Consider the following 14,107-nt stretch of genomic DNA (forward strand, 5'->3'; position numbering starts at 1 on the left):
CTAACTGACTTCCCAAAACTATAGTTTGTTAACAAAAAGTTTGTGGGATGGTTGAAAAACTAGTTTTAATGAGTCCAACCTGAGTGGATGTGAACTTCTGAACTTCTGTATACGTAAGGTATAATATAGATAATATATGTTCTAACTATTTTTGAGGAAAAGAGGCTTCATCCAATTTTTTATTTTTATTAAGTAGACATGGCCTTAATATACTGTAAGTTACATGGTAGACTATTTTTGATATTATAAACAGTGAATGGTTGTTGTTCTTCAGAAAGAAAATAAGCCCTATAGGTGGGATTAAACGAGTTCTCCAATCCCTTTCTACAGTCATGTTACAAGGTGTTTTTCATTGAAACGACCAAATGTCGGCCTTTAACCATCCGTATATTTTCATTTTTTTCATATATTCTCATGTGTCCTGGGACTTTTTCAAACGTTCCCGTAATTTTTTATAGACAAAGAAGAGCTATCAAGGTGTGAAATAATGCTAAGATGACCTACTTAATTATTTTTATTATTTTTGTTAAGTTTCCCACTGAACCACCACCAATGTGTCGCTCACGGACGAAAGAGTTCGCCTCTGCTGCAGCATTCGCTGTACAATATAATGCATTGTGGCATCGGTGTGTGATCTTACTGCTTGGAGGCCAGGAGTCGTGCTGGTTGTGTGTGGCTCTGTTGCATCCTGAAGACTTCCCCTTCCCCTAAGGAACACAACACACGACAGTCAAGAGATTTCTAATAGCACAAGTTGAAAGAGAGAGTCTGGTGGGTACCTGGTGTGTCTGTGTACCTGGTGGGTACCTGGTGTGTCTGTGTACCTGGTGTGTCTGTGTACCTGGTGGGTATGTGTACCTGGTGTGTCTGTGTACCTGGTGTGTCTGTGTGCCTGGTGGGTCTGTGTACCTGGTGTGTCTGTGTACCTGGTGTGTCTGTGTACCTGGTGGGTCTGTGTACCTGGTGGGTCTGTGTGCCTGGTGGGTCTGTGTACCTGGTGGGTCTGTGTGCCTGGTGGGTCTGTGTACCTGGTGGGTCTGTGTACCTGGTGGGTCTGTGTACTTGGTGTGTCTGTGTACCTGGTGTGTACCTGGGTGCGTCTGTGTATCTAGTGGGTCTGTGTACCTGGTGTGTACCTGGTGGGTCTGTGTACCTGGTGTGTGTGTGTCAGTCTGTCGGTCAGTGATGTGATGCCCTGCTCCAGTGTATCCAGAGTGTGGTGTTGAGGATCCTGCTCTCGGAACACTCCTCTCAGACTTCTCAACGCTGATCGCACCAGCTGCAGCTCCTCAGCCTACACGCACGCACGCACGCACGCACGCACGCACGCACGCACGCACGCACGCACGCACGCACGCACGCACGCACGCACGCACACACACACACACACACACACACACACACACACACACACACACACACACACACACACACACACACACACACACACACACACACACACACACACACACACACACACAGTATATGTATATACACACTGAACCAAAAAAATATATACAACATGCAACATTTTCAAAGATTTTACTGAGTTACAGTTCATATGAGGAAACCAGAGAATTGAATTAAATTCATTAGGCCCTAATCTATGGATTTTACATGACTAGGAATACAGATATGCATCTGTTGGTCACAGATACCTTAAAAAAATGTAGGGGCGTGGATCAGAAAACCAGTCAGTATCTGGTGTGACCACCATTTGCCTCATGCAGCGCGACACATCTCCTTCACATAGAGTTGATCAGGCTGTTGATTGTGGTCTGTGGAATGTTCCCCCTCCTCTTCAATGACTGTGTGAAGTTGCTGGATATTGGTGGGAACTGGAACACTCTGTCATACAAGTCAATCCAGAGCATCCCAAACATGCTCCAAGGGTTGACATGTCTAGTGAGTGTGCAGGCCATGGAAGAACTGGGACATTTTCAGCTTCCAGGAATTGTGTACAGATCCTTGCGACATGGGACTGTGTATTATCATGCTGAAACATGAGATGATGGCGGTGGATGAATGGCACGACAATGGGCCTCAGGATCTTGTTACAGTATCTCTGTGCATTCAAATGGCCATTGATAAAATGCAATCGTGTTCATTGTCCGTAGCTCATGCGCCACCATGGGGCACTCTGTTTACAATGTTGACATCAGCAAACCACTATGCCACACACACTGTCTACCATCTGTCCAGTACAGTTAAAACCGAGATTAATCAGTGAAGAGCTTTTCCAGCGTCGCCATCGAAGGTGAACGTTTGCCCACTGAAGTTGGTTCCGATCCCGAACTGCAGTCAGGTCAAGTCCCTGGTGAGGACGATGGGCACGCAGAGGAGCTTCCCTGAGACCGTATCTCACAGTTTGTGGAGAAATTCTTTGTTCATAGTTTCATCAGATGTCCGGGTGGCTGGTCTCAGGTGATCCAGCAGGTGAAGGAGTCGGATGTGGAGGTCCTGGGCTGGCGTTGGTACACATGGTCTGCGGTTGTGAGACGTATTGCCAAATTCTATAAAACGACTTAGGAGGTGGCTTATGGTAGAGAAGTTAAAATTAAATTATCTGGGAGCTGCTATTATGGTGGCCATTCCTGCAGTCAGCATGTGTGAGGGAAAAATAATGTATTCACCTTATTTGTTGGTAACAATTATTTACTGAACGAACAGTAAGATATTTCTGTCCTACTAATGCTGTGTTTTATGGTCTCCACTCTGGCACCCTGCAGCCAGTCTGGGTGTTGAGAACATGGGTTCTACTAGAGAAGCAGACAATTTACTTGTGTTGGTGATAAAAACATAAAAGCGAGCATTCTATAGACAAGATGTGGTGTGTGTGACTCGAGATAGAAAGAGCCTGAAAGAGTTAAGAACAATGCCTCATTGTCTCATCTTCCAGGCATCTGGGAAACTAAGTAAAAGACCATCCTGTGTAGATGACCAAGTCAGCTTATGGGAAGGTTAGAAGTGACTGACTAAGCAATCTTGGTATCAGCTGTATGAAAATTGTGCATCGTCTGTAAAGGCTAGACTCTCAGTCAGTCACGACTGGTGGGCTTGACGGTCTCATTATTGCAATAATTAATCCATATTAAATAAAGATGATTGTTTGAAGAAATGACCAAGACCTCAGTACTGAATTTCCAACACGCATGCCAATTGCACGCTCCCTCAAAACATTGTGATGTTTAATGACAAAACTGCACATTTTAGTGGCCTTTTGTCCCTAGCACAAGGTGCACCCGTGTAATGAATATGCTGTTTAAAACCCATCAGTCTAAGTCCTGTCTAAGTTACATATTCGTGAGTCTCACCTTCCAATAGAGGGATTTCCATAGTGTGAACATTTTGGACACTACAGACAGAAGTTTGCACATCGTGTCACGTCATAACCATAGAAAGCCTTTATTTTCTATGGTAGAGTTGGGCTTGACTAGGGGTTTAGTCTAGTTTATGTGTTCTATGTGGGGTTCTAGTTGTTTTTTTCTATGTTGGTGTTTTAGTATGATTCCCAATTAGAGGCAGCTGGCTATCATTGTCTCTAATTGGGGATCATATTTAAGTAGTTATTTTTCCCACTGGTGTTTGTGGGATATTGTTTAGAGTGAGTGTACGTCGCACCGCTGTAGTCACGGTTCATTGTTTGTTTCGTTCTTTCTTTGTTTTGTGCTTTTCACAAAATAAATATGTGGAAACCATATCGCGCTGCACCTTGGTCCGATCATTATTACGACGATTGTGACACATCGGTTGTAGAGCAAAACGGGAAAACACCATCGTGTTCGTGAGAGTAATCTTTCCACAAAGGGGTCATAATGAGCTGAAATAAAAGATCCCAGATTTTTTCTACATGAACAAAAAGCTTATTATTCTCCAATTTTGTGCACAAATTTGTTTACATCTGTGTTAGTGAGCATTTCTCCTTCGCCAAGATAATCCATCCCCCTGACAGGTGTGGCATATTAAGAAGCTGATTAAACAGGATGATCATTACACAGGTGCACCTTGTGCTGTGGACAATAAAAGGCCACTCTAAAATGTGCATTTTTGTCACACAACGCCAAAGATTTCTCAAGTTTTGAGGGAGCGTGTAATTGGCATGCTGACAGCAGGAATTTCCCTCAGAGCTGTTGCCAGAGAAGTTAATTTCTCTACCATAATCTGCCTCCAACGTCATTTTAGAGAATTTGGCAGTATGTCCAACCGGCCTCACAACCACAGACCTCGTGTAACCAAGCCAGCCCAGGACCTCCACATCCGGCTTCTTCACCTGCGGGATTGTCTGAGACCAGCCACTGAGACAGCTGACGAAACTGAGGTGTATTTCTGGGAAAGTTGGTATCTGGTAATTGACAGATGCAGGGAAAGGGGCATCACTTTATCAAATCCTCCTTCAGAGTCACATGCAGGTGAATCATTGTGATTTCTATATAGTATCAGAAAGAGCATATTCTGCAGTTTCTATGACACTTTGTCAAATAACTATCATAATTCAAGTGCATAGCTCTATTTCCACATTTTCCAAGAATATCGGTGCTGTCCATGCATTCAGTACATGACCACTCACTCAGCAACAACTAGTAACATAATAAAATGAAAATATGCTGTTCTGTCGTCAATGGATGAATGGGCGATTGAAACTAATAATTGTGACTTCAATGAACTAAATGATGAGGAGGGTGAAGAGTGATTGAATTTAGAACAATAGTGTAATGGGCGGTATAATTTTGTTATTATGAAAGGTTGGAAATGGTAGATAATTTCTCTTCAGAGTGTCAAATCAGACACGGAGTACAACTTTATGTGTAGTTCACAATGGCAAACCAAACGAATGGAGGCACTGACAAAATTGCAAATGCTGCAGAATTTAGATGAGTTGGAGTCAGATGGAGGATCAGATAGTGAACTTGAAATCAACGTTGCTGATGAAGAGTTTTCTGATTCTGATGTTGACTTCAAGCCTCCGATGCCTGAGCCGGTGAGACAGGAGTCTGGGAGGGATGGCACAGTGAGACAAAAGTCTGGCAGGGATGGCACAGTGAGACAAAAGTCTGGCAGGGATGGCACAGTGAGACAGGAGTCTAGGAGGGATGGCACGGTGAGACAGGAGTCTGGGAGGGACGGCGCGGTGAGACATGAGTCTAGGAGGGACGGCACAGTGAGACAGGAGTCTGGGAGGGACGGTTTGGGTAGAGACAGGAGTCTGGGAGGGACGGCGCGGTGAGACATGAGTCTGGGAGGGATGGCATGGTGAGACAGGAGTCTGGGAGGGATGGCACAGTGAGACAGGAGTCTGGGAGGGATGGCACAGTGAGACAGGAGTCTGGGAGGGATGGCACAGTGAGACAGGAGTCTGGGAGGGATGGCACAGTGAGACAGGAGTCTGGGAGGGATGGCACAGTGAGACAGGAGTCTAGGAGGGATGGCGTGGTGAGACATGAGTCTAGGAGGGATGGCACAGTGAGACAGGAGTCTAGGAGGGATGGCGTGGTGAGACATGAGTCTAGGAGGGATGGCACAGTGAGACAGGAGTCTGGGAGGGATGGCACAGTGAGACAGGAGTCTGGGAGGGACGGTTTGGGTAGAGACAGGAGTCTGGGAGGGACGGTTTGGGTAGAGACAGGAGTCTGGGAGGGACGGTTTGGGTAGAGACAGGAGTCTGGGCGGGACGGTTTGGGTAGAGACAGGAGTCTGGGAGGGACGGTTTGGGTAGAGACAGGAGTCTGGGAGGGACGGTGAGACAGGAGTCTGGGAGGGACGGTTTGGGTAGAGACAGGAGTCTGGGAGGGACGGTTTGGGTAGAGACAGGAGTCTGGGAGGGACGGTGAGACAGGAGTCTGGGAGGGACGGTTAGGGTAGAGACAGGAGTCTGGGAGGGACGGTTAGGGTAGAGACAGGAGTCTGGGAGGGACGATGAGACAGGAGTCTGGGAGGGACGGTTAGGGTAGAGACAGGAGTCTGGGAGGGACGGTTTGGGTAGAGACAGGAGTCTGGGAGGGACGGTTAGGGTAGAGACAGGAGTCTGGGTGGGACGGTTAGGGTAGAGACAGGAGTCTGGGTGGGACGGTTAGGGTAGAGACAGGAGTCTGGGAGGGACGGTTTGGGTAGAGACAGGAGTCTGGGTGGGACGGTTAGGGTAGAGACAGGAGTCTGGGTGGGACGGTTAGGGTAGAGACAGGAGTCTGGGAGGGACGGTTTGGGTAGAGACAGGAGTCTGGGTGGGACGGTTAGGGTAGAGACAGGAGTCTGGGTGGGACGGTTAGGGTAGAGACAGGAGTCTGGGTGGGACGGTTAGGGTAGAGACAGGAGTCTGGGTGGGACGGTTAGGGTAGAGACAGGAGTCTGGGTGGGACAGTTAGGGTAGAGACAGGAGTCTGGGTGGGACGGTTAGGGTAGAGACAGGAGTCTGGGAGGGACGGTTTGGGTAGAGACAGGAGTCTGGGAGGGACGGTTAGGGTAGAGACAGGAGTCTGGGAGGGACGGTTTGGGTAGAGACAGGAGTCTGGGAGGGACGGTTTGGGTAGAGACAGGAGTCTGGGAGGGACGGTTTGGGTAGAGACAGGAGTCTGAGAGGGACGGTGAGACAGGAGTCTGGGAGGGACGGTTAGGGTAGAGACAGGAGTCTGAGAGGGACGGTGAGACAGGAGTCTGGGAGGGACGGTTTGGGTAGAGACAGGAGTCTGGGAGGGACGGTGAGACAGGAGTCTGGGAGGGACGGTTTGGGTAGAGACAGGAGTCTGGGAGGGACGGTTTGGGTAGAGACAGGAGTCTGGGAGGGACGGTGAGACAGGAGTCTGGGAGGGACGGTTAGGGTAGAGACAGGAGTCTGGGAGGGACGGTTAGGGTAGAGACAGGAGTCTGGGAGGGACGATGAGACAGGAGTCTGGGAGGGACGGTTAGGGTAGAGACAGGAGTCTGAGAGGGACGGTTTGGGTAGAGACAGGAGTCTCTGAGGGATGGTTAGGGTAGAGACAGGAGTCTGGGAGGGACGGTTAGGGTAGAGACAGGAGTCTGGGAGGGACGGTTTGGGTAGAGACAGGAGTCTGGGAGGGACGGTTAGGGTAGAGACAGGAGTCTGGGAGGGATGGTTTGGGTAGAGCGAGTTTATGTGACATACAGATATAGCAGCACATCAGAGATTGTACTGTTGCTCATGCACACAGAAAAGGAAACAGTACGTGGGACATGTCTATGGATGATCTCTAAAGCATTTATTGCACTCTTGTATGTCCGCGGGCGTACGATGGAAAGAGCATGGATGTGGAGTCATTTTGGTCTGATGTCCGCGGGGCGTACGATGGGAAGAGCATGGATGTGGAGTCATTTTGGTCTGATGTCCGCGGGGCGTACGATGGGAAGAGCATGGATGTGGAGTCATTTTGGTCTGATGTCCGCGGGGCGTACGATGGAAAGAGCATGGATGTGGAGTCATTTTGGGGGGGACTTTTCCGAGAGACCATGCCGCGGAATTGCTTCATTGAGATTATGCACACGAAACAAGGCCCATGAAAACTATGTGCAGTGCAATCGATTTTGTTTGTGGGGGTTACTCACACAATGCCCCGAAGATGTGTGCTGACCGTGGACCCAAAGCATAAAGAGAAGACAGGGCTCTGGGCAGCCGAGCGGAAATGGAGGAAAACTCGCCTCCCTGCGGACCTGGCATCCTTTCACTCCCTCCTCTCTACATTTTCCTCCTCTGTCTCTGCTGCTAAAGCCACTTTCTACCACTAAATTCCAAGCATCTGCCTCTAACCCTAGGAAGCTCTTTGCCACCTTCTCCTCCCTCCTGAATCCTCCTCCACCCCCCCCCTCCTCCCTCCTCCCTCTCTGCAGATGACTTCGTCAACCATTTTGAAAAGAAGGTCGACGACATCCGATCCTCGTTTGCTATGTCAAACGACACCGCTGGTTCTGCTCACACTGCCCTACCCTGTGCTCTGACCTCTTTCTCCCCTCTCTCTCCAGATGAAATCTCGCGTCTTGTGACGGCCGGCCGCCCAACAACCTGCCCGCTTGACCCTATCCCCTCCTCTCTTCTCCAGACCATTTCCGGAGACCTTCTCCCTTACCTCACCTCTCTCATCAACTCATCCCTGACCGCTGGCTACGTCCCTTCCGTCTTCAAGCGAGCGAGAGTTGCACCCCTTCTGAAAAAACCTACACTCGATCCCTCCGATGTCAACAACTACAGACCAGTATCCCTTCTTTCTTTTCTCTCCAAAACTCTTGAACGTGCCGTCCTTGGCCAGCTCTCCCGCTATCTCTCTCTGAATGACCTTCTTGATCCAAATCAGTCAGGTTTCAAGACTAGTCATTCAACTGAGACTGCTCTTCTCTGTATCACGGAGGCGCTCCGCACTGCTAAAGCTAACTCTCTCTCCTCTGCTCTCATCCTTCTAGACCTATCGGCTGCCTTTGATACTGTGAACCAACAGATCCTCCTCTCCACCCTCTCCGAGTTGGGCATCTCCGGCGCGGCCCACGCTTGGATTGCGTCCTACCTGACAGGTCGCTCCTACCAGGTGGCGTGGCGAGAATCTGTCTCCTCACCACGCGCTCTCACCACTGGTGTCCCCCAGGGCTCTGTTCTAGGCCCTCTCCTATTCTCGCTATACACCAAGTCACTTGGCTCTGTCATAACCTCACATGGTCTCTCCTATCATTGCTATGCAGACGACACACAATTAATCTTCTCCTTTCCCCCTTCTGATGACCAGGTGGCGAATCGCATCTCTGCATGTCTGGCAGACATATCAGTGTGGATGACGGATCACCACCTCAAGCTGAACCTCGGCACGACGGAGCTGCTCTTCCTCCCGGGGAAGGACTGCCCGTTCCATGATCTCGCCATCACGGTTGACAACTCCATTGTGTCCTCCTCCCAGAGCGCTAAGAACCTTGGCGTGATCCTGGACAACACCCTGTCGTTCTCAACTAACATCAAGGCGGTGGCCCGTTCCTGTAGGTTCATGCTCTACAACATCCGCAGAGTACGACCCTGCCTCACACAGGAAGTGGCGCAGGTCCTAATCCAGGCACTTGTCATCTCCCGTCTGGATTACTGCAACTCGCTGTTGGCTGGGCTCCCTGCCTGTGCCATTAAACCCCTACAACTCATCCAGAACGCCGCAGCCCGTCTGGTGTTCAACCTTCCCAAGTTCTCTCACGTCACCCCGCTCCTCCGCTCTCTCCACAGCTTTCAGTTGAAGCTTGCATCCGCTACAAGACCATGGTGCTTGCCTACGGAGCTGTGAGGAGAACGGCACCTCAGTACCTCCAGGCTCTGATCAGGCCCTACACCCAAACAAGGGCACTGCGTTCATCCACCTCTGGCCTGCTCGCCTCCCTACCACTGAGGAAGTACAGTTCCCGCTCAGCCCAGTCAAAACTGTTCGCTGCTCTGGCCCCCCAATGGTGGAACAAACTCCCTCACGACGCCAGGACAGCGGAGTCAATCACCACCTTCCGGAGACACCTGAAACCCCACCTCTTTAAGGAATACCTAGGATAGGATAAGTATTCCCTCACCCCCCCCTTTAAGATTTAGATGCACTATTGTAAAGTGACTGTTCCACTGGATGTCATAAGGTGAATGCACCAATTTGTAAGTCGCTCTGGATAAGAGCGTCTGCTAAATGACTTAAATGTAATGTAAATGTAGAAGACTAGAATGATTCATGCGTAAAGGCTTCTAGGTCTACAATTGTAGATGTTATTTTACCATTCAAGACGATGGCCTTTTCTCCCCATTGAAATATTGTTATAGTTCAAAAAGTAGAAATGCTATTAAAACATATTTTCTCTAGCAATGTAAGTTGGGGCAGTCTGGACATTTGGAAGTTGGTTTCATTTGAATAAATAGCTTATTAAATAGTTTATTTTCGAGAGTGGGCAGAATGAATCGAATAATAATAAGACTATGGAAGAAATCTAGAGTGGTGCTTTGCCTTCAGCAAGTGCACCTAACTAGAAAAGTATGTGTGCTTGCTAGCTTGTTTTAAAGTATTTATGGATTTGAATTAAGTTATAGTAGTGGTAGTGTCTGCAGTAGTAATGGAGGTGACTAGTTTTGTCAGTGTGTAGATTAAATAATTAAATGTATTGATTAGGATAGGGTAGCTTGAATATGTGAAAGTGGCCTTGGTGTATAGCTTGAACGGTTCAAGAGTTACTGTTGGTGAGTATTATATGCATTTTAGTTGTGGTCAGTAGCTGTGGTCAGTAGTTGTGGTCAGTAGTGTTGGTAAGTATGTGTGTGGTTCAGTAGTGGTGTGGTTGTGGTCAGTAGTTTTGGTATGTAGGTGTGTGGTTCAGTATTTGTGGTCAGTAGTTCTATGGTTGTGGTCAATAGCTAGTTGTGGTCAGTAGTGGTCAGTCATTTTGATCAGTAGTTTTGTGGTTAATTAGTTGTGATCAGTTAGTTGTGTGGATGTTATCCGTAGTAGTGGTCAGCAGTTATGTTCAGTAGTTTTGTGGTTGTGGTCAGTTGCTGTGGTCAGTTGCTGTGGTCAGTAGCTGTGTGGTTGTGGTCAGTTGCTGTGGTCAGTTGCTGTGGTCAGTAGTTGTGTGGTTGTGGTCAGTTGCTGTGGTCAGTAGCTGTGTGGTTGTGGTCAGTTGCTGTGGTCAGTAGCTGTGTGGTTGTGGTCAGTTGCTGTGGTCAGTTTGCTGTGGTCAGTTGCTGTGGGCAGTAGCTGTGTGGTTGTGGTCAGTTGCTGTGGTCAGTTTGCTGTGGTCAGTTGCTGTGGGCAGTAGCTGTGTGGTTGTGGTCAGTTGCTGTGGTCAGTTGCTGTGGTCAGTAGTTGTGGACAGTAGTGGCCAGTAGTTTTGTGTTTGTGGTCATAAGTTGTGTGGTTCAGTAGTTGTGTGGTTGTGGTCGGTTGCTGTGGTCAGTTGCTGTGGTCAGCAGTTGTGGTCAGTTGCTGTGGTCAGTAGTTGTGGTCTGTTGCTGTGATCAGTTGCTGTGGGCAGTAGCTGTGTGGTTGTGGTCAGTTGCTGTGGTCAGTTGCTGTGGTCAGTAGTTGTGGACAGTAGGGGCCAGTAGTTTTGTGTTTGTGGTCATAAGTTGTGTGGTTCAGTAGTTGTGTGGTTGTGGTCGGTTGCTGTGGTCAGTTGCTGTGGTCAGCAGTTGTGGTCAGTTGCTGTGGTCAGTAGTTGTGGTCAGTTGCTGTGATCAGTTGCTGTGGTCAGTTGCTGTGGTCAGTTGCTGTGGCCAGTAGGGGTGGTCAGTTGCTGTGGTCAGTAGGTGTGGTCAGTTGCTGTGGTCAGTAGTTGTGGTCAGTTGCTGTGGTCAGTAGGTGTGGTCAGTTGCTGTGGTCAGTAGTTGTGGTCAGTTGCTGTGATCAGTTGCTGTGGTCAGTTGCTGTGGTCAGTAGTTGTGGTCAGTTGCTGTGGTCAGTTGCTGTGGTCAGTAGTTGTGGACAGTAGTGGCCAGTAGTTTTGTGTTTGTGGTCATAAGTTGTGTGGTTCAGTAGTTGTGTGGTTGTGGTCGGTTGTTTTGGTCAGTATATTTGGTCAGAAGTTGTGTGGTTCATTTGTTATGGTCAGTAGTTGTCAGTAGTTTTGGTAAGTAGTTGTGTGGTTCAGTAGTTGTGTGGTTTTGATCAGAACTTTTGGTAAGTAGTTGTGTGGTTTATTAATTGTGGTAAGTAATTGTAGTTGTAGTCAGTAGTTTTGTGGTTGTGGTCATTAGTTGTGGTCAGTAGTTTTGTGGTTGTGATAATTAGTTGTGTGGTTCAGTAGTTGTGGGCAGTTGTGGTCAGTAGCTAGTTATGGTCAGTAGTTGTAGTCAGTAGTTGTGGTCAGTAGATGTGGTCAGTAGTTTGGTGGTTGAGGTTCAGTAGTTGTGGTCAATATTTGTGTCATTGTGGTCAGTAGTTGTGGTCAGTAGCTAGTTGTGGTCAGTATTTGTGTCATTGCGGTCAGTAGCTAGCTATGGTCAGTAGTTTTGTGGTTGTGATCAGTAGTTGTGGTCAGTAGCTATTTATGGTCAGTAGTTGTAGTCAGTAGTTGTGGTCAGTAGCTATTTATGGTCAGTGGTTGTGGTCATTAGCTAGTTATGGTCAGTGGTTGTGGTCATTAGCTAGTTATGGTCAGTGGTTGTGGTCATTAGCTAGTTATGGTCAGTGGTTGTGGCCAATATTTATGTCATTGTGGTCAGTAGCTTGTTGTGGTCAGTATTTGTGTCGTTGTGGTCAGTAGTTGTGGTCACTAGATGTGGTCAGTAGCTAGTTGTGGTCAGTAGTTTTGTGGTTGTGATCAGTAGTTGTGGTTCAGTATTTGTGTCGTTGTGGTCAGTAGTTGTGGTCACTAGATGTGGTCAGTAGCTAGTTGTGGTCAGTAGTTATGTGGTTAGTGTCTAAACTAAAGTTGTTGCGTGTGAAAACTGAAAGATGAGAAGTGAACGGGTGAAATATGAAGCGGGTTAATGGAGACAGCTTCGCTCTACCCAATCAGAGCAGCAAGATCAACATACAGCCAGCCCTTCTCCATTTGTGCTATATAAATACTGCACTATGATCCACAAAACGTATTTTCTAGATTCATGATAGTGTTGTTAGACAAAGCAAGGAAAGTGAACTTTAAATGTGACGTACAGTAGATTCATTGAAATTTGCAGCTGTTGTTGGTAAGTAATGAATCTGCTGACTTCTGACATGACTTACTGCATATTTAATGAAAGCAGTAGATGGGTTACTAAAACAGCTCACATTTGAAAAGCAGAGAAGTAAAGGAACATTTCATACACTATGAGTTTTTCTCTGACTTGTTGGGGGAGTGGTCAAAACGGCAGTTGTTTTGAAAAAGTTGCGGGAAAATATGTTAATGTGGTTTACTACAACTGCTGTATCATTAAATTGCTAACATATTTTTGTTCCGACAACAGATTTCAGTAGTAGAGAAGTAGGCGGAAATGTCATACCATCTAACTTTTTGGGAAAGTGGTAAAAATGTCAGATTATAAAAAGTTCCCGAAAATGTTGTTGATGCGGTTTTCTAAAACAGCTATAACGTTGGATCGGTACCAGATAATAATTTGAATTGCAAGGGACTAGACCAAGTTATCGTATCATCTAACTTGTCTAAATTGTTGGAAAAGTGGTGGAAGTTGCTGATTTGTGTCAAAAAGTTGCATTGTTGCATTTACAGTCGATGGAATGTTGGAAGTGATGACATCACAATGGGACCTTTAGAATGTTGAGGAAATGCCATGAAATGGACGGAGGACGCAAAGTTTAATAGTTTAAAAAAGTAGAAAAGATGTGAAAATGTCAATCCAGACCAGTTTACACAAATATAAAAGTCTGAGCTGCGTTTCCAGCTTAAAAGTGTAATAGGAGTTCAGTGTTGAAGAAGAAGAATTATGTCCACGTTTCTGTAGTTCCATAAAACTGCCAGCAGTGTTCCCAATGTTTTTTCTGTGAGAATCACTATTGGCTTTTCGCTAGAAGGCACTTTTGTAGGCCCCCAGATCAATCAAATCTATTATTGGCCTCTTTTTTTTGCCATTGAAGGCAGCTTCAAAAAACCCTCAGTGGCTAAACTCTCCAAGGCAGCTTCAAAAAACCCTCAGTGGCTAAACTCTCCAAGGCAGCTTCAAAAAACCCTTAGTGGCTAAACTCTCCAAGGCAGCTTCGATAAAACCCTCAGTGGCTAAACTCTCCAAGGCAGCTTCGATAAAACCCTCAGTGGCTAAACTCTCCAAGGTAGCCTCAAAAGTAGCTGCATTTGTTGCTAGGCTCTTTTCTAAATAAAAGCCAGTAGACTTACCCCAGAGGGAAGGGGTGTGGCCGTGAGGTGGGGCGGGGCCTGGTCACCATGACAACTCATCATCTCCTGCAACATGTTGTCTTTACACTCCAGCTCTCTCTGCAAGCCAGCCTGTACACACACATGCAAACACACATGATGTATATGTAAAACTGAAAAAAAAGAACAAAGATCTGTGGTGTAGTGTCTGTCTGTGTGTCTCTGTGTGTCTGTGGTACTACCTTCTGCAGCTGGCTCTCCTCCAGTTTGTGTTTGTGCTGCTGCAGCAGTCGGTCCTTCTGTCCAAGTTCCTTCTACATACAGACACACACCCACACACCCACACACCCACACACAC

At 47.3% G+C, this 14,107-nt stretch overlaps 1 protein-coding gene across 2 annotated transcripts in view; it reads right to left on the reverse strand.

Moving 5' to 3' along the window:
• The window catches only part of LOC124007381 (dixin-like), a 100,155-nt gene that overhangs the window by 11,918 nt on the left and 74,130 nt on the right, over positions 1-14,107 (reverse strand). The window contains exons 13-16 of one of the 2 annotated variants that reach the window (XM_046317884.1): positions 13,992-14,063; positions 13,771-13,881; positions 1,154-1,294; positions 641-707 (exon numbers count right to left, since the gene is read on the reverse strand). In XM_046317884.1, coding sequence (XP_046173840.1) covers positions 641-707; positions 1,154-1,294; positions 13,771-13,881; positions 13,992-14,063 — 391 coding nt within the window. The remainder of the gene's footprint in view (positions 1-640; positions 708-1,153; positions 1,295-13,770; positions 13,882-13,991; positions 14,064-14,107) is intronic. The other variant, XM_046317885.1, reaches the window with a different exon arrangement.

The sequence above is a fragment of the Oncorhynchus gorbuscha genome, linkage group LG20, assembly GCF_021184085.1.
Source record: "Oncorhynchus gorbuscha isolate QuinsamMale2020 ecotype Even-year linkage group LG20, OgorEven_v1.0, whole genome shotgun sequence".
Taxonomy (NCBI): Eukaryota; Metazoa; Chordata; class Actinopteri; order Salmoniformes; family Salmonidae; genus Oncorhynchus; species Oncorhynchus gorbuscha.